At 45.3% G+C, this 26,118-nt stretch overlaps 1 protein-coding gene across 1 annotated transcript in view; it reads left to right on the forward strand.

Moving 5' to 3' along the window:
• The window catches only part of LOC140428094 (gamma-taxilin-like), a 100,311-nt gene extending 81,649 nt beyond the window's left edge, over positions 1-18,662 (forward strand). Inside the window, 2 exon segments of the mRNA XM_072514139.1 lie at positions 1,395-1,490; positions 14,196-18,662. Of these exon segments, the coding sequence (XP_072370240.1) occupies positions 1,395-1,490; positions 14,196-14,531 (432 nt within the window). The 3' untranslated portion in view covers positions 14,532-18,662.
• The last annotated feature ends 7,456 nt before the right edge of the window (positions 18,663-26,118 follow it).

Below are 26,118 nucleotides of genomic sequence, written 5' to 3' on the forward strand. Positions count from 1 at the left end.
CAGGTTAGGTGGATTGGCCATGATAAATTGCCCTTAGTGTCCAAAATTGCCCTTCGTGTTGGGTGGGATTACTGGGTTATGGGGATAGGGTGGAGGTGTTAACCATGGGTAGGGTGCTCTTTCCAAGAGCCGGTGCGGACTCGATGGGCCGAATGGCCTCCTTCTGCACTGTAAATTCTATGATAAAAAATTGAGAGATCTGTTCGTAGATGGGGCGTTTGCGAGTCTGGGAGCGCTGACGGGAAAATATGGGTTGCCCCAAGGGAATGCATTTCGGTATATGCAACTGAGGGCTTTCGCGAGGCAACAGGTGAGGGAATTCCCGCAGCTCCCGACGCAGGAGGTGCAGGATAGAGTGATCTCAGAGACATGGGTGGGGGATGGTAAGGTGTCGGACATATATAGGGAAATGAGGGACGAGGGGGAGATCATGGTAGATGAGCTGAAAGGGAAATGGGAAGAAGAGCTGGGGGAGGAGATTGAGGAGGGGCTGTGGGCCGACGCCCTACGTAGGGTAAACTCATCGTCCTCGTGTGCCAGGCTAAGCCTGATACAATTTAAGGTGTTACACAGGGCGCATATGACTGGAGCACGGCTCAGTAAATTTTTGGGGGTAGAGGATAGGTGTGGGAGATACTCGAGAAGCCCAGCGAATCACACCCACATGTTCTGGTCATGCCCGGCACTACAGGGGTTCTGGGTGGGGGTGGCAAAGGTGCTTTCGAAGGTGGTGGGGGTCCAGGTCGAACCAAGCTGGGGGTTGGCTATATTCGGGGTTGCAGAAGAGCCGGGAGTACAGGAGGCGAGAGAGGCTGATGTTTTGGCCTTTGCGTCCCTAGTAGCCCGGCGCAGAATATTGCTTATGTGGAAGGAAGCCAAACCCCCGGGTGTGGAGACCTGGATAAACGACATGGCAGGGTTTATAAAGTTAGAACGGATCAAATTCCTATTAAGGGGTTCGGCTCAAGGGTTCACCAGGCGGTGGCAACCGTTCATCGACTACCTCACAGAAAGATAGAGGGAATGGAAAAGAAGAAGACAACAACAGCGGCCCGGGGGGGGGGGGGGGGAGGAACCGGACGGACTCTCAGGGATGTCATTGTATATGTATAGACACTTGTTATAAGTAATGTATATTGGATTGTATCTTTGGAGAGTAACTATTTTTGACAAGGCAGTTGCCACTCAGTTTTGTTTTTGTTTATATAATATTTATTTATTTGGTTAAAACTGGCCACGGGTATTTATATTGCTTTGTTGTTGTTCAAAAGAAAAACTATGTACTGTTATGTTTGGCCACAAAATTTTGAATAAAATATATTTTTTTTAAAATAATCAATATGCTCTGGCATGATGTCTCACCAAATGGGGTCTTGTGTTTCTTCCTTCTGCAGATGACGAAGAAAATCAAGAAGCTGGAAAAGGAAACGACAGTATGGCGCACTAAATGGGAGAACAATAACAAAGCGCTCTTACAGATGGCTGAGGAGGTTTGTGCTTTAACCGTCCAATTCATTGTCTTTAACATGAACAATGTGTTGTGTGCACAGGTACTGCTTTGCACAGAAGAATGCTAATTCCAGACTCGCAATCGTGAGATTTTCCTAAACACCTTCATAGCAAATTGACAAAACTGATCGACAGTCAAAAAAAAAAACCAGCCCTTTTTCAGCAAAACCTTCAATTTTCTAATTTAGAATATGGTCAAAAAGCATTGAAAGGGTTGAAATTCAAAATAGTCCTGAATTAATAAACCGATGCTGTTAAGGTTGGGGATGGAGGCAAAGATTAGGAGATTTAATTCTAAAGGATTCCAGTGAGCTCCATATAGTCCACCTGAAAAAGTACACCTCAAAGCACCCTCTTTTAAAAGGTATACTTTCGTCTTTCCGATACATCTGCAGGCAGGCAGCTGTTGACTGTTAGAAGTGAGAATGCAGAATAACTGCTTTCTTGCCTTGAATTAGATGTGTGTTCTGCACTGAAATTCACCAATGTATGGTGAACGTTTTAATGCAAATTCCTTTTTCCGAGCAGCAGCATTGCTTTGAAATAACATTCTTGTGCTTCATATTGGGGGTAGCTTTGGGCAGAAGGTTCCATTTGGATCTTGGCCCATGATCGGGCCTGTGGAAATCCATAGGCACAGAAGCTTGCTCCTTCCGTAACAATAACTCTCCCATTCATTTGAACTCCAAGATTCCTACACTGCACGTGCATTTTTAAAAAACGGTGGTTGCTGTTGCGCGTTTCTTTTATTTGTCTTTTCTGTGGCTCTGTTTCAATTATGGCAATCAATTAATTTGCCCTTCTTTCTATGTTATCTATGTCTTGATGCTTAGAGTCGCCAGGTATCGAATGATACCACCACAAATTTCAACCGGCTATCGATCAAAGAGCCAAACACCAGTTAGTTAGTTCAAGGTCAAGGGTACTTTATTTACACACAATTAGTCATGCAACATAAACACTACTAATTAACTACACCTATCAGCTAAGACAACCTGTACTTAACTTCGGGCACCCGGCTTAGGTCAGAAAACAGTGGCCGCTGTTCAATTCTGGATCTCTCGGGTTCGAAGGAGTAACTGCTGCTCAGCTGGGCTCATCCGTCTGGTAGCGGGCGTTGAACTTAGACTCACTTCTGGTGTTGCTGCAATTGGCGATGGCCGTGACCGGGGTACCAAGGCCAAGAGGGTGCCAAGAGAGACCGAACATATGGCAAACTCTTCCTCTTATACTGGGGGGGGGGGGGGGGGGGGGGGGGGGGGGGGGGGCTCGGGCTCTTTTGGGCGGTCCTTCGATTTGGACCTTACTAAATGGGTGATCCCTGATCACTCCATTCGATTCCTTAGCCAATAAGTGGACGGGGATCTGGATGGCTGGGCGTGTCCCAAGCGGTCACTGACCCCGTTTGCGTTTCCCTTGAACAGGGAGTGGTGCCGAAATGTCTGGGACTGTCCCGGTTGCTTGAGTACCAATCCTTTGTTTTGGGGAAGGTGGGCCATCAAATGCTAATCGGCCCCATTAAAATGCTAATTGGACGGAGTTTCAATACCGTCTGGATTTCTTGCTTACGAATATGCATTTCAGCTCTGAGCCTGCCTGAGTCTTGGCTTGTCTATTTTACCCGCCAGGCTTTGCGAGTTTCTCTGTACCTTGTTGGAAGTGGCCATCCCAGATGGCTACACTCCGTCCTCTTGATCCTCGACGCGAAGCATGAAGGATCACAATACTGGGTCGTCTTTGTTCTCTGAAATGCCGGGAACCCTTAACCAAGGACCGGTTCTACTCGACTCTGTCCTATGGGTCCAAAAACATTTACCTAATTTTCCCTAAACAACACGTGTCTTAAGTATTTCTAGGGGGCCATTTAACATTCAGTAAAAAAGGGAACCTCTAACTAGACTACACTCATGCTGCTATTTAACAATCAAAGAACTTATCTTACAGTACAAAAAAAATCCGATTGCAGCATCACATTTCTTCCTATCACTAACATTCACATACAGAGAAGTAACTTTGTTAACAAAAACAACAACTGCGGAAGTTATTAAGGAGAAAGGTTCAGAAAGAGTGTGGTGTTTGCTTGAGTCCGAGGAAGGGGGCTCTAAATGTGTATACTGGAGGGCGGGAGGCTCTCCTTCTCCATTTTTGTAGTCTAATTGTCTGTACAATATGGCTATCACTAGTAAGGCTTTCACTGTGTAGGACAGTGGATACCACTTGACGAGGTTCTCACACCATGTGAGGGTATCAGTGGCTGGGTGTGTGTGGTGTAGTGTCCGGGCTGGGGGTGTTGTGTTGGGTAGTCGTGTTCGGGGCCTGTGTGGTGAGGGGGGTAGAAGTGGGTAACACGTGCAACTGGACTGTTCCAGCGAAGATCATGATGCCGATCATCAGGGTCGTCTTCGTTGTGTTCAGGTTTTCCTTCGCCGTTGAGTATCTTCGTATCTTCCTCGGGGAAGAAGCATAGTATCTGTTATAATCGTGTTGTTTAACATCTCGTATGTCTGTCTGTCTCTCCTTAACGTCAATGTCCCATTAGAATCGTCACCATATGTGACTCCCTCTTTTTTTTTAACAACATTAGCGGTGACAAGACATCCGAATAAAAATATATTCTGTGTCACAGTGCGAGCACTGTCGCAGCCTATGGGCTGAGTGGGCGGGCAATTTCTCTGTCCTCTGCAAACTTGTTTTTCCAACTAAGTGTTTCTGACATGTAAATAGTATGTGGGGGATAGCAACCGAAGGGTGGCCGGCAAGGGGAAGAATGGGTGGGATCCCTGGGTAAGGCAGTGATCAGTGCCGTTGCTCCACTACCCGAGCTTGGCTGACCAAATGTATAGGGGGTCCCCAGGCAGGGCGGGGATAAGTGCCGTTACTCCACTGCCTGAGTGACCTCCCAAGAGCGGTAAGAATTTGTAACTATATGGGCTCCAGACAAACTTGTTTCACTAACTGCCATGTGGCGTCAGAAGAGTAATTATGAGTGCATCAAGAAATTTGGTGTGAGACCGAAAGAATAAACTGTATCAAAAATTTTAGTGAAATCGACACACATAGTCGCACAAATAACAAACATTTGTTATGGGAGAGATGTTTTCAGAACCCCAAAATGTATCATGAAGTTCAACCAACCCCCTTTAATGGATTGTTGCTTTTGAAGCACACGGCTTGTTCCCCAGGTGTAGTATTACAATTATGGACACGTGGTTTTTAAAACAAAACAATGTTTATTCCATGAACTCAAATTAACATTTTAAATAAACATTGGATCTCTTAACACCCCTTACTTCAAAGATAACCCCGAAAATAATACAATACTACCCAATCCTGCAAACTGTTCCTTAAAACATTCAAAAGACTTCAACCCTTCAAAAATAGGAGCACCACAGGCTACATTCAATATATTTCTAGTCTTTGGATTTGCAGAAATCACCAGACCAGCTCTTTTCCTTCCTGGAGCTCTCAGCAAAACACACAGACACTCACAGCTGCTCTCTCAAACTGAAACTAAATGGCCGAGCTGAAGCCCATCTCCACCCACACTCTGACATCACTGCATTTCTTAAAGGTACATTGCTTAAACATCCATTTCTTAAAGGCACTCTCACATGACACATTCAACATTTAAAAATAACAAATTAAAGAAAGAAAAGCGGGCAGGCTCCATCAGAGTACAGGACACCATAAATCTCAATCGGTTCCTGACTCTTATCATCTGCACACCTCAAGATTCCATTTCAAAAAGATTTGCAAAGGGGTTACCATGGTGGGAGTCAGACTCAGAGTTGTCACCATCTCCCGGGTGCCAAACTCATTCATGGAGTTTGCGTGCTAACGTGGCGTGTGCCGATTCATCATTCCTCGTCAGGCAACAGGAATTGTCACGGTGCCAGTGCTTCATGTTCCGTAGGGGGCCTTCGCTATCGTTGGGTGGCAGGTCAGGTTCCGGTGTGGGTAAATAAATTGTTTCAAAGAGGCTGAGCGTATCGTGGTTGGGGTCTCTGGGCCTGTAGTGACTGGGGCCTGGTTCGTGGGATCTTCATTCGGGTCTCTCAGGGGCTTCAGTAGTGCTGTCGCGAGCAGCCGAATCAAGCGCCAGGGTGAAATTTGATTCTGGGGGCGTGGTCAAGGTCGTGTCTGGACGTACTGCTGCTGCTGGGGGAGGGAAAAATTGGGTTGTCAGTGGGTGGGTCCTCATTGTCTGCCATTGCCAATGAGAGGTGGTGCGAGTGGCTGCACTGCGTTCCGTAAACCTTAAGCTGACTTACATGGAACCATCCTGATTTTCCGTTCAGATATGTGATTTTATAAACTGAGGGGCTTACTTTGAGATTGAATAGGGTCCTGCAAATTTAGGGGAGAGGAATGAGCTAGGGTTTTATAAGGTGATCATTACTTGCTGTCCGACTGTACACTCTGGCGGGTGTACTGTTTTATCAAAGCAGGCCTTATTCTTTCGTTTAGCGCCTAGTCGAACAGCTGCAGTGAGCTGTGCTGCTTTAATATTCTCTACCATGTGCTGGACTGCTTTCTCATGGGTCAGGGCAATGACTGCGGGGCTGGCCAAATCAAGTCCAAATAAGTATTCGGTACCCTTCATGGATTGTCCGGTCATGAGGGTATGGGGGGTATATCCTGTTGAGCTCGACATTGTGTTCCTAATGAACATCAGTGCGAATGGGAGCACTGTGTCCCATGTTGTGTTGTGCTGCTGCACCATTTTTCTAAGTGTGGCCTTTAGCATCCGATTCATGTGCTCCACAATGCCGCAGGACTGCGGGTGATAGGCAATGTGGAACTTTTGTTTAATCCCAAATATCGTCATCACATTTTTCATGATCCTTCCCGAAAAGTGGGAACCTTGGTCCGACTCAATACTACGGGGGAGTCCCCATCTCGTAAAAATTTGCTCAGTTAAGATCTTCGCCGTGGACTTGGCTGTGTTTGTTCTTGAGGGAAACGCTGCAACCCATTTCGTGAATGTGTCTATCACTACTAAGACATACTTGTATCCATTTCTGAAGGGGGCGGGAGGGGACCAATATAATCCAATTGAAGGTTTGTCTACAGGCCATTTACAGGGCGGGTGTGGCGTAGCTGGGCTTTTTCCGCATACCTATCGGGGTTGTTTTGAGCACAAATTAAACAGTTTTCGACTTAATGGAACACGTCGGTTTTCAAATCAGGCCACCAGCAGAGGGGTCTGAGGTGGGCAAGGGTGGATTCAATCCCTTGGAGTCCATGTCCGTCATGGAACTTACAAAGTATCTCATTCCTGTCCTGGGTGGGGACTACATAAATTCCAGCTTTTAAAACGATTCCCTCATGGACCGTCAAGGAATTCCTAAACTTTTCACAGGGAGCTGGGAAGTTCCCTTTTAAAATGACTTTTAACGCTTCGTCTTCTTTCTGTGCCTGGGCTAGGTCTTGGATGTTGGTCTGTGAGACCTGAACTGCGTGTATTGGGGCACTCTCAGGGGGTTGCTAAAAGTGGCCATGTCGTGAGCCTGCCTTTGCTAGGGCGTCAGCTTTCACATCACCAGGTGGGGAGGAACGATGTTGACTTCTTACTTTGATGATGCCATACTTCCTGCCTTTAGCTGTCTGAAGGATATGTTTGAGCAGTGGGGCTGATGGTAGAGGATTTCCGTCGGTGGAAATAAATCCTCTCGATTCCACAGGGGTAGGAATTCTGTTCGGCTGTTGCAGACGTACAAACTGTCCGAATATATGTCTGCAGGGGTCGGGAATGAATCAGGGTGCTGGACAATGTAAGCAATGGCCGCTAACTCGGCTGCCTGGGAACCTATGTGGCCAGGCAACTTTAAAGCTATTCTTCTAAAGCGCGTCCATGCGCTTCCTCCACATAAATACCACAGTCTGTTATCCTTTTTCCCTCAAGGAATGTGGAGGAGCCATCTACGTAAATTCTCAGTGCTATGTCTGTGGGCTGGGGTCCGATACCTGTCTTTCTTGGTACCGACTTGGGAACAAAGGGGCCTGTGCTGTGCGTTGAGGCTATGATCTCGCACTCGTGGGGTTCCTGCAAAATGCAAATTATCGGCCAGAAACGTGTGCGTTTTCATCCGTTTTACAGTGATGTCGCATCCCTGTAGGAGTAGGGTCCATCGCGCTGCTCGAATTTGGCTTACTGTGCCATCTTTTAGTCTGTACAAGAAGTACTGTACCGCCCAGAAAACTGCTAACAGGTGCCTTTCGCAGGCTGAAAATTCTTGTTTGACCGGATCTAAGACTCGTGAGGCATAGGCTACAGGTCCTAGACGATCGTGCCTTTCCTGCAGGAGTTCGGCTGAAAGGGTTCGGTCTGTGGTCGCTACCTCTATCGCGTGTGGGGATCGGGGGCTTGCAAAGCGGAGGCATCCACGGCATCCGTGTGCTGTGGAAGCCATTTCCATGGGGCCTGTTTCTTTAGTAGCTCGGAAAGTGGGGCTGCTTTTGTGGCGAATCCGTCTATATGGTTCTAATATCCAACCAGTCCTAAACATGACTGGAGTGCTGTAACGATTTGTGGCAAGGGCAAATTTACAATGGAATCAATGCATTTGAGTTCTATTTCACGCTTCCCATGCGTGATGACCGTACCTAAATATGTGACTTTTTCCTGAAGGATTTGGGCTTTCTTGGGGTTAATTTTGCATCCAATCATTGTAAGGAGTTCTAGTAATTCAGAAAGAAGCGAGATGTGCTCTTCCTTGGTGTCAGTCTGGAGGAGCAAGTCGTCCACATACTGAACAAGGCATTCAGGGCGGGAAAATTTAAACAATCCGTTTGCCAATTGTCTGAAAAATTGAGGGGGAGTTGTGGAAGCCTTGTGGAAGGCACATCCACGTGTACTGCTGTCCCTGGAAGGTAAACGCAAATTTATACTGGCATGCTTTGTCCAGTGGTATGGACCAAAAGCCATTACTGATGTCTAATACCGACTGGAGTCCCTGTCTCAACATGGTCTCGGGACCCGTGGCAACGGTGGGGGCTGCTAGGGGAGTCACTTTGTTCAATTCTCTGTAGTCGATGGTCAGTCGCCATGTTCCATCAGGTTTTCTTACTGGCCAAATCGGGGCATTATTCGTCGATGTGACGGGTCGAATCACGCCTGATTCAATAAACTTTGAATTACCTTGGCAATCTCTCCCTCGACTTGCTGGGGGAAGCCGTACTGTTTTTGGGGCTTGGGATCGGGACCTGTAATGTTTACTACTGGGATTTTGCCGCAGTCGTGCTTGTGCTGGGCAAATGCTGTTTTATGTCATGTCTTTTCAAGACCTCTCTCACCGCTTTGTCTGTGTAATGGTTTGTGGATCAAACCAGTACACTCCTACTGAGCTGATTCTGTGGGCATAATCTCCTACTGTGAGCGTGGTGGGGGCTCGCGCTGTTCTAGCCATTTTCCATATGGGGCTGGTTTAGCACACTGGGCTAAATAGCTGGCTTTTAAAGCAGACCAAGGCAGGCCAGCAGCACGGTTCAATTCACATACCAGCCTCCCCGAACAGGCGCCGGAATGTGGCGACTAGGGGCTTTTCACAGTAACTTCATTGAAGCCTACTTGTGACAATAAGCGATTTTCATTTTAATTTCATTTCATTTCTCATATGCATCGGTTGACTGGGTCGAATGAAAGGTTGTGTGCGCTCATGAAATCGATGCCTAGGATGTGACCTGCTGCCTGGGGCTACTAAAACAACCGAATGTTTTGTCCTAATATTACAGAGCTGTACGTCCACAGGGGCTGTGATGTGTCCCTGCTGGAGGTGACTATCCGTAGTGGGCCATATCTCTTTCTGGTACATGATGGAGGAGTTTAACGTGGTTCGGGACCCTCCTGTGTCCCAAAGGAACTCTACGGGGTGTCCCCGGACTGTGCCTGCAACTACCGGTCTTCCGGATTTATCCCAAATGGTATCGCAGACCCAAGTTGGGGAGCCCGAACACCGTCAATCGGTGCCACTCATGGCCGAATTATCTGGCCGGACGCTAACGCTGTGAATGGGTCGGGTATTGTTTCTGGGGGGTGCTGATTCCTTTGCTGCTTCTGGGGGGACTTGACATTCTCGGGCGTAATGTCCTTTCTGTCCACAATTATAGCATTCCTGTGACTTGGGGTGTGGCACTAAACCTCTGCCTTCATTTACCCATGCAGGGTCTTGGTGTGCCCTTACTGGATTCATTGTGGCGTCTACTCCCTCATGCTCTGTCTTTTCTGACCCGACTGTTCCGAAGCTCTGGACAATCGTTACAGAACCCACACTTCATTGTGTGCTGGGTCTGAGGGGTCGTAACTGGCGCATGCCTTCTGTCCTACCTCTGTGGCATGGGATACCAACGTATGGGTCAATTTCGCCATATTGTCTGCTGATAAATGGGCGCGGGCTAACTCACCAAATATAGCAATAAAATGGATCTAAAGGCGTCCAGCAAACGCTTTTGGATGCTCTCCCTTTTTCTGCCTGAACCGGTTGAGTCTGTCGACCGGATCTCCTCTGCTATATCCTATGGCGTCTAAAATGGCCGTTTTCATTTCTTGGAGGCAACCTCCTCCTACATTTTGTGGGTCGGAAAGGGTTGAAGTAACTGAGGGATCTAAGCACATAACTATGAGCTTTACGTGCTCCGGCTCGTCTAAACCATGCATGAGGTTTGTTGTTTCACTAACTCGAAAAAGTGATGTGGGTCTGATGTGGGGTGGAAAGTATCTATCTTCTCGCGGGCATCTCGTAACTGAATGATCGTTAATGGGGTGGTGTATACGAAATCGGGTTGGTCTTTCGTGGTAACCCTGCGCTGTGAGGTAATGGTGTTCATTGGGTTGGGTGCTGCCTGTGCAGTCGGTGGTGCGGGTGCTTTTCTTTTCGGGGCCTGGGCGCTCTATTTTGATTCTCCGGTCTTGCTTACGTACCGTTGGGCCGTTTCACTGAGTTCCTGCCAATCGGGGCCGTCTTCCTGGTCTAGCTGTGGGCCAAAGGTGTCTCTAAACCCATTTTGAACTGATAGGGATTGAAACCTTGCAATTTGCTGCCTGCATTTGGCATCGTCCACTGAACTCTGTCTCTGTTCCGTGGTGGAACTGTGGAGTGATCGGAGGGCTGCTTTTAGATCATCGCACTGTTTCTTTAACTGCTGTACCTGATTCTCTGTCTCTTCTCTTACCAGTACAGCACGCTGTGTGTCCTGGTAGGCCTTATTGTATTGGATTTGGAAGCTGCTACGGTGGGCGAGACAGGATTGATGTGCCCTCTTGACATCATCCATTTCCTTGTCCTTCGCTGCTAACTGCTCCCGGAGCTGTTCACTCGCTTTCACTTAAATCTCCCTCTCTACTTTTCTCCTTCTCCTCTAGCTGCTTGCGGAGCGACCTCACGACGTCCTCTGTGCCTCGCAATTGTGCCAGATAGGACACGATTGCCATTGGCTTACGAACCTTAGTCAAACTCTTTTTATGGATCTCGGTCAGGCTGTCCCACCAAGTCTGTCCTATGCTGCCAGGATCTGTCTCTTCATTCGCGCAAAACGCAGTCCATAGGGGCCATCCTTTCCCCTTTAGGTATTTCCTAATCTCTTCTTCCCATACGGGACAGTGTTCTGATCTATTGGTCGCAGCGACCTCGGGCTCTTGTGGATGCATAAGGCGTTCCATTGCCTTCATGGCCATCCCTACAAATACTTCTGACTCCCGGAAATTTGGAACAAGGGGGAATAAAGCGGTGGTGCAAACACGGGTACAGCTCAAACTATTTTCCGGTTTACCCAATTCCCGAAAGTTTTACGCAACAAAATCTATCGAGTTTACCTTATATCCCTTTGTTAGTACGCATGCAAATTACACACTTCCGAATTCTGGAGGTTTGATCGATACTGGTTTCGCTTGTGGTTTCTTTTACTTTGCCAATTTGGATTCTAACTCAAATGCTTTTGTAGGTTCTCTCGGAGTGACACGGTCACTTCTGGGTCGAATCCCGTCAGATGTCGCCAATAACTGTTGCGCGATTCTTTTACTTGTCTTTTCTGTGGCTCTGTTTCAATTATGGCAATCAGTGAATTTGCCCTTCTTTCTGTGTTTTCTATGCCTTAATGCTGAGAGTCGCCCGGTATCGAATGATACCACCACAAGTTTCAACCGGCTGTCGATCAAAGAGCCAAACACCAGTTAGTTAGTTCAAGGTCAAGGGTACTTTATTTACACACACTTAGTCATGCAACATAAACACTACTAGTTAACTACACTTATCAGCTAAGACAACCTGTACTTAACTTCGGGCACCCGGCTTTGGTCAGAAAACAGTGGCCGCTGTTCAATTCTGGATCTCTCGGGTTCGAAGGAGTAACTGCTGCTCAGCTGGGCTCATCCGCCTGGTAGTGGGCATTGAACTTGGACTCACTTCTGGTGTTGCTGCAATTGGCGATGACCGGGGTACCAAGGCCAAGAGGGCGCCAAGAGAGAGCGAACATGGCAAACTCCTCTTCTTATACTCGGGGGCTTTCGTGCTCTTTTGGGTGGTCCTTCGATTTGGGCCTTAATAATTGGATGATCCCTGATCACTCCGTTCGATTCCTTAGCCATTAAGTGGGCGGGGATCTGGATGGCTGGGCATGTCCCAAACAGTCACTGACCCCGTTGTTTGCATTTCCCTTGAACAGGGAGTGGCGGCGAAATGTCTGGGACTGTCCCGGTTGCTTGAGTACCAGTCCTTTGTTTTGGGGAAGGTGGGCCAGCAAATGCTAATCCGCTCCATTAAAATGCTAATTGGAACGAGTTTCGATACCGTCTGGATTTCTTGCTTACGAATATGCATTTCAGGCTACTGAGCCTGCCTGAGTCTTGACTTGTCCATTTTACCCGCCAGGCTTTGCGAGTTTCTCTGTACCTAGTTGGAAGTGGCCATCCCAGATGGCTACATTGCTCAGGAAGGTCGTCCAAATTTTTCACTCTTTCTCCGAACATACGAGGCCATAATCTAAGTACTCACCTATCGGAAAATTACTGTCGTTTGCGTAATTTCTGACTTTTACAGTTAAAATTATGGTTATTATCTGGATCTATGCCACTGAGGCCCATTTAGCTGCACATTGCACTGCAGATATGGGGTAAATATTTTTAACTGCAATAGCGCTTTGTTTCTGTGTTGTCATATTTTTTGACAATTGTGGGGCAGCTGTTTCATTTCCTTTTATTAAAAGCAACTTCAGTTACAGTGCAGTGTGGAATTGACTGGAATGAAAAGACACATTCTCCAGCTGTAATACCTGTAAATATTATAACGGGTGTAATGCGGAAAGTAAACGGTGAGCGTGAGCTGATGGGTTAATTGGCAGACTTGAGTAACAGACTTGTATTTACGTCTAGTCATCACCCATGGAAACATTCTCTGTGGAGACTTGCGCCCAGAAACATTTGGGGTTTAATCATTTTTTCACCTGCCCATTACCCACTTTGTCCCTCCTCTTGTCCCTTTTCCCATATTTAATATGTAGGTGGAGGTCTGTACTAATGAAACTTGTGCACCCTCTCCAGGAGGTTCAGCAAACCAGCATGTTCTCTGTCCCTTACTGACGAGGTGCTGTGTGTTTTCGAAATGGACTGACATTTAATAGAGTTTTAAACGCCTTGTAAAGAGATCAGATCAAAGACTTGTTTTGACTGTTTCTTCCTTGCAGCTTTTAGATGGTGAGAGCGGGGAAAGAAAAGCACTTAGAAATCTCCAGGGATAATGTTCTCCCAGTTCAACTTTTTCCTAGCCTTACCTTCACTCAGAATTAGCATGTCCGTAGCTTTGAACCTTCACCTCCCTCATGCGTTGGAAGACGACAACCATCTTTTGAATCATAGAATTTACAGTGCAGAAGGAGGCCATTCGGCCCATCAAGTCTGCACCGGCCCTTGGAAAGAGCACTCTAATTAAGCCCACGCCTCCACCCTATTATTGTAACCCTACCTTACCTTTTGGACACTAAAGGGCAATTTAGCATGACCAATTTATCATGACCAATCCACCTAACATGCACATCTTTGGATTGTGGGAGGAAACCGGAGCACCCGGAGGAAACCCACGCAGACACGGAGAGAATGTGCAAACTCCACACAGACAATGACCCAAGCCGGGAATCGAACCTGGGACCCTGGAGCTATGAAGCAACTGTGCTAACCACTGTGCTGCTTTGAAACAAGATGGAGTCTTGTCCTTCAGATGCCCAGACATCAACGTCAAATTGTTCTGTGTTTGGATAGTTCTTTCTGTCCCAAAGTGCTTTACAGACAATTAAAAGCTTCTGAAATGTAGTCACTGTTGTAATAAGAGCAGCATGACAGCTGTACTGTGCACAGCAAGCTCCCACAAACAGCAATGTGACTGACTAGACAATCTATTTTTGTAATGTCGGTTGAAGGGTAAATATTGACCAGGGCACTGGGAAGCACCTTGCTTCTCTTCCAAATAGTGCCTTTGGAGATTTCCTGTCCACTTAAGAGAGCAGAAAGTGCTTTAGTTTAAAGTCTCACCTGGAAAATGGCACCTCAGACACCGTCGCACTCCCTCGGTACTCAAGTGGTTATCACAGCATTTCAGAATTTAAAACTAGATGCAGCAGGCATAAAGTAAATGGCTAGAATTTTAACACATTGCAGAGATACTTGATATTTTGTGTTTGCTCTTTTACATTTTGTACAGAAAACGCTTCGGGATAAGGAATACAAGGGTCTACAGGTGAAACTGGAGCGGTTGGAAAAGCTTTGCAGGGCTCTGCAGACAGAGAGAAATGACCTGAATAAAAAAGTGCAGCTTCTTCAGTGTCAGCTTTCAGGAAATGATGGGCCTTTAAACCTGACAGAAGAGGAATACCAGGCATGTCAGAGCCCAGATCTTTCAGAATTGGCTGAGGTGAACACTTCAAGTCAGGAGGAAGGAGGAAGGCAGTCCCACGCTACCACTGCCTTAGACCAAGAGTGTTTAACCGGAGGTCTCGAAAATGCTGTTGCAGCTTCAGGCATTGATTCTGTTGACTAAGATTATCTGTTTTAAAGAAGAATTGTGTGGAGTTATATATTTTTGTGTAATTATTGTTTGACTTGTTCTTGGTAATTAATTATTGGCTTTGTGGTGAGAATTTCTTACACATTTTTCTACCATATCTGTATTTTCTTAGGGGAAAAAGGAATTTATGTGGTTCAAGTAGCTGTATGGTGGGTCAAGTTAGTCTACTTTATAAATTTCCATAATTGATTATATTTGTTTCATCCTTTTTAAAATTGAAATTTTTGACATTACAATCCACCTCGACTCTCAATACTTGGACCGAGATGTAAACATTTTCATCTAATTTTAATAACAGATGAGTAACTTTTTTTTACACCGAGCTGTTTTTTGCAATTTAAGTGCAACTGGATATATCTGGTTGGGACATGCTTCCACAGATGGGATTGCTATCAGTTCTACTGATAGCGTGACTTGCGAATCTTGACGTTCCGTATAAAGCACTGCTTCTCGGTTGAAATTTTTAGCCTATGTGGGAACCGTTAATGTTAAGAGCCGGAAGATCCAAGAGGCGCCTCTGATTGTAGATTGCTTCAAATTAATAAAAATGGACAGGAAATGGGGTCCGCGGGTGACAGTTTTGAGATTTCTTTTGCAACGTTGGCTATTTCCCATGCCTTCCATTCAGTAGAGAATGCAGGCTGTGAGGAGAAGAGAAGCAGACACTAGTTTCTGCCACTTCTCGAATTAGGGTTTTGTCAGGTAATTATTGTCGTCCTGGTTTCATCCCTGGAATTATAAGGGTCCAGAGGGCTCATCAGTCCTGCGGCTTTTGAGTCCGTCTTTTACTGCCTTTGCCCGTTAGAAAGATGCTTCCCATGTTTTTTGCTGCCTCAATAAATGAACGTTGGCCTTGAGCTTCATTTAGCAGGCTGGCTTTTTTAAAATTTAGAGTACCCAATTCATTTTTCCAATTTAGTGTGGCCAATCCACCTACCCCGCACATCTTTGGGTTGTGGGGGCGAAACCCACGCAAACACTGGGAGACTGCAAACTCAGCAGGCTGTTTGCACGCCAACATTTCTGTTAGTTTTAAAGTTCTGCCATTGGAGCTGAGCCTAATTTGTTCGTAGCAAGTGATCTAAGAATATCTAGTAATTAATTTTTTTTAAAAAAAATTTGTAGTGTGTTGGGTCAACGCCACCATCTTATTTATTGTTTTCCTTTGTTTATTTTTAAGACTAATGGGAATAATTTCCCTGAGACAATTTTTTTCCAATGTAGCCATGGTAACTGCACTATCCTTTCACCTCAGGGTTTGAACCTAGACCAAAGCTAAGGGGAGTTTTTTTTTTAATCCTGTTTCTGGCTCCAAGAGTTCCAAATTAAATTAGTTTTGGCAATCTTCATCTCTGAGTTTGTATCTCTACAGCACAAAGCTGGCACTGATGGACCTACTTCCTCAGAACCATTATAGGTGAGAAAAATAAACACAGGTTAAATTGGGTAGAGGAAAGTGGGATGGGCCCCTCTTTTGAGATTGCTGCTGAGACACATTTGGAGTACTGTGAGGGCTTTTCATCTCTATAATTATACCTGGCTAGCGAGTACTAGGTACTGCGTACCAAAAATAAATAACTATCCCATTCCCACCACTGAATTTGGCATAATATGTCGATATTATTCTAATAATACATAGGACTTGAGAGCAGGAGTAGGCCATTTGGCCCTTAGAGCCTGCTCTACCATTAGATAAGATCATGCCTGATCTGGCTGTGCCTCGGCTCCAACTTCCTGTCTGCTCCCTTGTCTATGAAAGATCTATCTGATTCAGCCTTGAATAAATACAGCCTCCACTACTTTCTGTGGAATAGAATTCCACAGACGGCCCTCCTCCATCTTAAAAGGGAGACCTCTTATTTTTAAATTATGCCCCCTAGTTCTCATCTCTCCACCCTATTAAGTCTGCTCAGGATGTTGCATGATTCAATAATGTCACCCCCAGTGGGTATAGACTCTACCTGTTCAACCATTCTTCCTCAGATAAACTCTTCATCCCAGGAATGAATTTTCTCTGAACTGCTATCTCAATCATACCCTTTTCGAATAAGGAGACCAAAACTGCACACCGTATTCTAGACGTCGTCTCACCAAAGCCCTGTCCGGCAGCACTAAAACTTCCCTCCTTTTCTATTCCATTCCCCTTGCAATAAACAATGACATTCCATTTGCCTTCCTTTTTTAAAATTTACAATACCCAGTTCTTTTTTTTTTTTTTTTTTACAATTAAGGGGCAAATTTAGCATGGCCAATCCACCTAACCTGCACATCTTTATGGGTTGTGAGGGTGAGCCCACGCAGACACTGGGGAATGTGCAAACTCCACATGGACAGTGACCTAGGGCCGGGATCGAACCCGGGTCCTCGGCGCGCTGAGGCAGCAGTACTAACCTCTGCGCCACCGTGCTGCCCTCCCATTTGCCTTCCTAATCATGTGCTGTACCTGCATACTAATGTATACCAGGATGCCCAGATCCCACTGTACCACTGAGTTCCGCAATCTCTCTCTATTTAAGTAGTAGCATGCTTTTCTATTCTTCCCCTCAAAGTGAACAATTTCACATTTTCTCTATCTGCCATTCTTTTGCCCAGTCACTTAACCTACAGATGGCTTGTCTCAGTCAAAGTTGAGCTTTGATAATTAAATTAAAATCTTTTGGATACCAACTCAAGCATTCTGGCACATTTTCACTTAAAATGACCAACTCGAGTCCTGGATGTGAATGGAAAAGAGAGATATCTGAGTTGATTGTGAGGTCTTCCTGGTTTTTAATAGACATCGTTACTTATAAACTGTTCTAATATCATTTCCCTCTAAATATATGTTATCTATTGGAGTATATAATTGGCATTCCCAAATTCCTGATTCAAGCTGTTTTCCTCCAAATGAGATTTTCATGTATTTAACTGTCTATTCCCCTCTCTGAATTTTCTTCATTTATGGAGTTCTTAATGTTCTTTTAATGTACTCTTTCCCACTCTATCCGATCTGTAGGCGAACGATACTCTTCCCCAGTCTATTGGATCCATAGGTCTAGTAGTATATAATTACTCCACATACTGAGGGATGTGGATTGCAGTTCCTTACTGAGCCATTTGCAAATCCATCACTTGATGAATTGGATTAAAGTTAGCCCAGACTATACCAGATGTGATCGCATTGGGCAACCAGTAGTTTGGCAGAAGCAGGGCATGTTGATTTGTTCTTTTTATTTGGGCAAGACAAAAAAAATCTCACTTGATGGTTTTGCCCTGAGCTGACACATTCCTGGAGAAGGTAAAATATCTGTTTTGTTTTCTTCCATCCTGACCTTGACCTGAGAATAGATGGAAGCGATCAGCCCAGTTTCAGTAAGGGTTTTCCCACTCCAGCGTGGAGCTCATTTATGATCTAGTGGAATAACTGAAGCACTGCAGCTTCTACAAGCATTCGTCCCTTTGATATATCAAACCCTTCACTAGTATCGGCTGGTCTGACCTGCCCTGATATATATCGACATGACTCATATACGAATCCTTTTAATCCTGTGGTTTTTATCAACTCCTAGAACAGCTTTGGGAATGGTCTTTTGGAAGAATTTCTGACTTCCTCTTTGGGGAAGAGGATGTTGGGAATCTGTTCTGCAGTTGAAGGTCCACCAAAATGTTTTCTTTAGAAATGGACCACTTGAAAAATCCGCATGAACTACTGGTTGCTGAGTGCTATGTTTTATTAAACTTGTCCTGCTGGTTTCAGTCAAATGGATAATTTACATATCCTCTTCGTAGCGTTCCCACTAAGCCACGCCATTGTAGTACAGCATTTGGGAACGTGCAGTACAGAGAACAAGTGTAAGCGGCCCTTTTAAGATGTGGACCTGCACAGCCACGCAGCATCTTAAAGGAGCCGAGGAGTGCAGAAAACAGGCAGCGCACACAAAGGGAAATTAAAGGGAATGTTGCTTCCTGACTTTCCTTTTTACCTTTGTCAAATCTCCTTTAGCTTTAGTGCTCATTGGAAGACCTTCGTCATGAGCTGTCCTTGGCATTTGCAAGGTTCACAGCACTCTTGTGAGGAAGAATGTGTTTTTTGTGTGTGCTTAAATACAGAGTACCTAAAGATGATGGTATGGTTATTTGTTTCCTTTGCCACTTGGCAGGTGTCATGTCAGTGAAAGTATTTAATTAATTTGTGAAACATTCCACTCGATGTGCCACTTGTTCTTTTTCAGTTCTTTACACATTACATGCTCGTTTTTCTTTCTCCCAGAAAGCTATGAAACGTGAACCTACAAACCTCCCGGATATAAATTCCTACTTTGAAACGTAGATCCTTGTATTACATGAAAGTAAACCAGCACTTTGAGTTTAGGTAGATCCAGGCAACAGTGTCTGGGTGCTAGGACTCAAAATTAAAATTAACAGTAGCCTTTCTAGCTTTTGATTAGAGTGGGCTAGCACTATACCAGACCCTTGGCTACAGTCATTAATCCAGCATTGCAGATGTGTAACAATAGGTCCTATTGGTTGTCTCTTGTGTATGAACCTCAGTAACTCTCTGCATTTGATGAATTTTACCTTTGTCTAGAGAAAGCTATTATTGTGGAGCAGCCTGAACAAAACTTGCGTTCCAGCCTCACTCAGAAGGAATGAATGCTCATGGGATTCAGCTGTCTCTCGAACTATAACCAGAATCCATTCAATGAGGATTAGACAGAAATTATGGGAGGGTGGAGCAAAAGACCAGCGTTCCTAAGCTGCTGGGGCACAACTGAAAGTTGTATTGCACTATGGAATGTGTTTTCTACATACAAATTTATCAAACAGGGCAAATAGTGCATTGCAGTAAGGGCCCTATTGGAGAAGGTAGACAGCACTATTCACTTATACATTTCCTTGTGTTCCTGCATCTACTCTGCAACATCAGATGTTAGTAATCACCATAACCATGAACACACTTAACAGAAAATTGAAGATTAGAGATGGGAATGAGTGGATTTTATCTTTTAGTGTACAGTGTGCTATCCTTGAGCTACTGTTAGCCTAGAAGCTGCCTATGTTCGATCAGGCTCTGAGGGTGCAAAAGCGGGTTTCTCATCCTATTAGATGCATGAACACCTTGTGCTACTGGGGTCTTGCTTGAGGAGTGAGCTAGACATTTTGTGTATTTGCCATTGTCAAAAGAGAGGGAAGAAATCTCAGAAGGAGCAGAAGTCCAGTCCACGTACCCTTGAGTAGTACCTTTGATGTATAAGCAATAAACCCATGGCTGCTTTCCCGAAAATCTGATAGGCTGATCTCAGTTGAATCTAAAGTTCAGTTGCTGTTGGAAAAGATACAGCAGTTTTGTGCAACATTCAGGGAAAAAAACACCAGAACAAGTTAGGGAGTGTCTGCAGTTCAATGTCCTCAAATCCTCATTTCCAGCAATGCTTGTGAAGTGGCCACTTTTCTCACCAGTAATCGGTTTAATTATCTTTCAGTCAAAGTATCAAGTCTATTTGATGCTGAACTCAAGCCGTTCTGCTCAGTCTTGTTCTCAACTTGAGATTTGCAGCCTCCGATAAACTTCTAAATCATTAAAATCAGAGCCAATTTTATGTTATGTAGTTGATTCATCCGTGGAGTGAATTGGTGTGCCGATGTATTCTGTACCATGGAACAGGAGGATGCACTTTATTGTACAGTGAGATTGAGGACAAAGATATTGAGTGGACACCTGGAACTTCACAGAAAAAGACAGTCAGGCACGCTTGGTAATTGGTTAACGGGACTGCTGCACTATTAGAAACCACTCAGACTGGGGTTGACATCAGGCAGGCAGTGGAAGCACAGGCGCTACTCGGCCAACTGGTATATTTTGGTACGCTGATGCTGTGAATTTTAATCCATACCTCATGGCAAGTTGCCAAACTTCAATATCGTTGCATACGATACTGTAAGGACTGACTGCCAACACAGTCAGAAAAGTGTTTTACATGCATTTCAAATAGTGAAAGCGAGTGGTATTTACCTGAAGCTTAAGTGCTATATAATTATCGAATCTAAACAGATAAAATGTGACTTATTTTACATCACCGGTTAAGCTAGTTATTTATCTAACTCAAAATAATGTCCCAGTTTGAATACAATCCATTGTGTAGATAACCAACTTGTCTGCATTCTACAATTCATAAAGTGATTAATTAAGTCTGATCGTGATTTTCATGTGTTGGAATAAACTATTCAATCCGACATTTATTTTCATAGAAAGTATGGATTAGTACAATCCAATCTCTCCCAAGGTAGTTGGATCATCTCGTTTTCTGTCCACTTCATGGCATTTGCAGTTGGCCAGCAGGATTATTTTGGGTAATCCACTTAATTGTAAAAGTGTTTGGCCATTTGTCAGAGAAAGTAAATAATGTCTGCTTAGCAGGGCAGTGGAGGAGAGCGCTACAACCATTCAGGTATAGGTTAGAAGAATATTGTGAGCCCACATCTTGTTGTTGGACATTCAAAAAACCCCACTGCATGACATGAAATATAGCTACTTGCAAAATTGCCCTCATCTGCCTTCTAAGATCCAAGAAAACATTGTTTCCTGTTTATTGGACAGGGATAAAATGCTGCTCCTGTGATTTCATTTTATCCTTTGCTAGCTCAAAATCAAGACATATACCCAATAACATGCACTAAATTGACTAAAATGTTTGGTTTCAAGGTTTTAAATTAAAGGTCTTGTTTTTTCAGCAGCAATTCACAACGCAGTTAATTGAGAAAGTCAGATTGATCCTTTCCCTCGGTGCTGTTGAATAGCCAACTCTTGCATTTCTTTTTCTCCCAAATTTCCTCTTAAATTGCTTCAGAAGATGTACTCCAATTGCTTCTGGTTCCCAGCCCTTAATTGGAGCTTACCCCTTTGTTAGTATGGTAAAACTGCCACAGCTCCGAAAACTGCCCTTTTTTTAACCATTTTGTTTTGAACAGAGGCTTGTTGCGATTTCGTTTTTTACGAAAGTAATTATTTTGTGCAGATGAATTACAATTGTTTATTCAGAGGAGCCCATTAGATTTGAAATATTTTGCTACAACCACCCAACCAAGTTTTGAGCTTTCATAAATAAAATTGGGCAAACAGACCAGATCTCTGGCTTGTCGTAAAGGCTTTTACTTTCTGCGGCTGATTTTAGATGAAAAGTGTGGCGTTAGACTCTTGCCAGTTTAATTTTCTCATTGTCATGGCTTCACATGGTGTACAATATCTATTGAAAGTGGTATGCTTTCTCATTTGTTCCTTCTGGCATGAGGTGTAATACGTTGTTTGATTTTCAGAATTGTGATCGGCATGGCTTCAGCAATTTTGCTTCTATTAGTGTATTGAAAATGACAAAGTTCGAATTCTGCTCACACTTAAATCTGTTCCCTTTTAACACCCTCTGGTGTCTTATAAGGTGGTTTCACTCCCATGTTGTATTGAGTCACAGACCAGAAGGACTCTTGTTCGATCCCTCATCTCTGCTGATGTTAAGAGGATGGTGGGGTTATGGGGGCACTACAGCTGACCTTTATTGTCCCCGGGCTTTTTGTTTTAAAAAAGAGGGCGGGTGGGGTTGATGGATAAATCTGAGAAATTCTTGCTGCAAAGCATGAATACGTGGAGATTGGGTACAGAAGGATTACACTTTTCTGTAGTCAAATATGAGATACACTGCCTGAGATTCTTCACATTGGGGCAAGCTGTTGGAGGCTCATGTCAATTCTCGTAGAACTGTGCCCTAAAATAAGTCAAGAATGGAAGAGAAAAATGGTGGTGGTGAACTATATTAATCCACAGATATACATGTTTTGTAGAGTATTTTATTCAAAGTGTTTCACAATTGGTAAGATGATAATGAGAGACTGGACTGTGTTCTATTTATAAGCTGCTGTTCCTTGCACATGACTGGCTTAATGTGAGCCAGTTACAAACTTGTTCAATTCATCTTGTAGAAATCACACTGAGTGACTTAAGAGGTTAGAGGCTGCAGTTTTGAGGAGGGGGGCGGGGGGGGGGGGGCAGCGGCGGGTTGGGCACCATTTCTAGTACTGAAAATAATAACACTTTACTCTGGACATTTCAGTATGTTTTCTTAAAACTGCTGTCTAATCCATCAAAATGACATGGTTTCTGAAACACCTATTTTCGATATCGGTCTTCCTACCTTATTGAGCTGAAAAATAAAGGTGCAGCTTCTAATCCAGATATTACTGCAGTTGAGAATCCGAAAGCTTTTTTTAAAAACATAATTAAAATACAGACGACCTGTATTTCTACTTTGAATGTCCAATATTTTGCGTATGCTGACGCAAAAATAGAAGAGATGTTTGGTGCATAGCATGTCTTCCTAGTACTGCCTGATTAGAATGGGTTTGCTGTCTGTGTTGATCAATGTTTTGCTGTGGCAAAGTAATACTGTACTGACAGTGCATTTACACATTTAGCTGGGAATGTTGCGGTTGAAACCTCAGGTGATGATGAGAACAAAAAAAAAATCTACCTCTGAAGATTGTAGCAGAGAATAACTGTGAAACAATACGAGGCAGAAATAGTCAATGCTTAAATCCATTTTATTTTTTTCAGGGGTTTGGGCAAGTATTTGAATGGGTGGTCAGCACAGTCTTGCTTTCAAATTTTCACAAACATTTTGTAGAATTCCTGAAATGTGAATCTAAAATGTTATTTACTAAAGACATGTACAGAGCAAATCAACAAATATAAGTATAGATAATACCTGCTGTTGCTTCCTTTTGTCATTTACACTTCAGATCAGAAAGTTTTATTTTGTTACTTTGAGATGGTTTCTTCCACAACTATGTTTGTTACATTGTTTCCTGATTCCAAATACCACTTCAGTGCAATGATTGACAACATTTACCCACACTTACATTAATTTGATAACAGTGCGGCTACTCTTGTTCTTTAAGCGTATTCATGGAGTCCCAAAACAGATATCCACAGTTAATGTTGTTCATCACACTGGTGAAACATTGCCTTTGATTCAATCTGTTGCACTTATTGTACAGTGTTTGAAACCAGCAGTTAAGAAATGTTACTGAGAATATAGGGATTGGAGTGGGCCAGCTCTTCTCTCCCCCCCCCCCCCCCCCCCCCCGCTCTGCAATTCAATTAGATCATTCAAACCCGGGGTCGCAACTGTGGGTGGGTGTCGGGAGGTTCGTCGAGCTATTGGTTGTGACGTTACCAATCGTGGGACAAAGTCCCCAAGGGCTGCAACCGGTTGGAAAGATTGCCGGCCGCGGGCAGTCACCGATTGGTTGTGGATATGACGGGGCAGGGTGGCATAAGGCTGAGCTGTGTGCTGGTCACTGGGGGTGGGATTGGGAGCTGATGGGTGTCCACGTGGACGTGCGATGCTAACAGTGGTGTCCCCAGCTTTGTAGCCATCTGACATGGCCACTTCCAACTAAACACAGAGCAACTCTCAAAGACTGATGGGTAAAATGGACAAGCCAAGAGTCAGGCAGGTTCTGAGCCTGAAACGCATATTCGTCAACAAAGTTCAGATGGTATCGAAACCCCTTACCATTAGCATGTTAATCAGGCCGATTAGCAGATGATGGCCCATCTACCCCAACACAAAGGACTGGTACTCCAGCTACCGGGACAGTCCCAGACATTTCGGCGCCACTCCCTGTCCAAGGGAGAAACAAACAACAGCGACAATGACTGCTTGAGACATGCCCAGTCACCCAGATCCCCGCCCACTTATTGGCTAAGGAATCGAACGGAGTGATCAGGGATCATCCAATTAGTAAGGCCCAAATCGAAGGACCACCCAAAAGAGTGTGAAAGCCCCCAGGTATAAAGGAAGAGTTCACCATATTTTCGCTCTCTTTTGGCCTTGGTACCCTGGTCACGGCCATTGCCAACTGCAGCAACACCAGAAGCAAGTTCGAGTTCAACGCCCACTACCAGAAGGACGAGCCCAGCCGAGCAGCAGTTACCACTTCGAACCCAAGAGATCCTGAACAGCGGCCACTGTTTGCTGACCTAAACTGGGTGCCTGAAGTTAAGTACAGGTTGTCTTAGTAATAGGTGTAGTTAACTAGTGTTTATGTCGCATGATTGATTGTCTGTAAATAAAGTACTCTTGACCTTGAACTAACTGGTGTTTGGCTCTTTGATCGATAGCCTGTTGACACTTGTGGTGGTATCATTCGATACCTGGCGACTCTAAGCATTCGGACATGGTAAATGTAGAAAGAAGACAAATTCACTGATTGCCCTAATTGGAACAGAGCCAGAGTAAAGAGCATAGTAAAGAGAAATTGTGCAACAGTTATTGGCGACTCTGGTGGGACCCGAACCCACAGCCTTTAAATTAGAATCCAAATTGGCAAAGTAAAAGAAAACACGAGCGAAACCAGTATCGATCAAACCTCCAGAATTCGGAAGTGTGTAATTTGCATGCGTACTAACAAAGGGATATAAGGTAAACTCGATAGATTTTGTTGCATGAAACTTTCGGGAGTTGCGGAAACCGCAAAATAGCGTAAGCCGTACCCGTGTTTGCACCACCGCTTTATTCCCCCTTATTCCAAATTTCCGGTAGAAAGAAGTATTTGTAGGGATGGCCATGAACGCCTTATGCACCCACAAGAGCCCGAGGTCGCAGCGACCAAGAGATCTGGGGCGCGATTCTCTGACCCCCCACCGGGTCGGAGAATCGCCGGGGGCTGGCGTGATTCCCGCCCCCGCCGGTTGCCGAATTCTCCGCCACCGGATATTCGGCGGGGCGGGAATCGCGACGCGCCGGTTGGCGCGCGCACCCCCCCCCTCCCCCCCCGGCGATTCTCCGGCCCGGATGGGCCGACGTCCCGCTGCTAGAATGCCTGTCCCGCCGGCGTGGATTAAACCACCTCACTTACCGGCGGGACAAGGCAGCGCGGGCGGGCTCCGGGGTCCTGGGGGGGGGTGGCCCCACGGTGGCCTGGCCCGCGATCGGGGCCCACCGATCTGCGGGCGGGCCTGTGCCGTGGAGGCACTCTTTTCCTTCCGCCTTCGCCACGGTCTCCACCATGGCGGAGGCGGAAGAGCCTCCCTCCACTGCGCATGCGCGGGGATGCCATGAGCTGACGCTCCCGTGCATGCGCCGCCCAGCAATGTCATTTCCGCGCCAGCTGGCGGGACACCAAAGGCCTTTACTGGCGGGGCGGAAATCAGTCCGGCGCGGGCCTAGCCCCTCAAGGTTAGGGCTGGGCCGCTCAAGGGGCGGAGCGATGCCGGTCTGATTCGTGCCGTTTTTGGCGCCGGTCGGCGGACATCGCGCCGATTGCGGAGAATCCTGCCCCAGATCAGTGCGCCATTTGGGAGGAAGAGATCAGGAAATATCTAAAGGGGAAATGATGGCTCCTATGGTCAGAATTTTGCTCCAAAGAAGAGACAGGTCCTGGCAGCATAGGACAGACTTGGTGGGACAGCTTGACCAAGATCCATAAAAAGAGTTTAGCTAAGGTTCGAAAGCCGATGGCAATCGTGTCCTGTGAGGCACAGAGTAGGTCATGAGGACGCACCGCAAGCAGCTTGAGGAGAAAGAGA

The sequence above is a fragment of the Scyliorhinus torazame genome, chromosome 8 (assembly GCF_047496885.1).
Source record: "Scyliorhinus torazame isolate Kashiwa2021f chromosome 8, sScyTor2.1, whole genome shotgun sequence".
Taxonomy (NCBI): domain Eukaryota; kingdom Metazoa; phylum Chordata; class Chondrichthyes; order Carcharhiniformes; family Scyliorhinidae; genus Scyliorhinus; species Scyliorhinus torazame.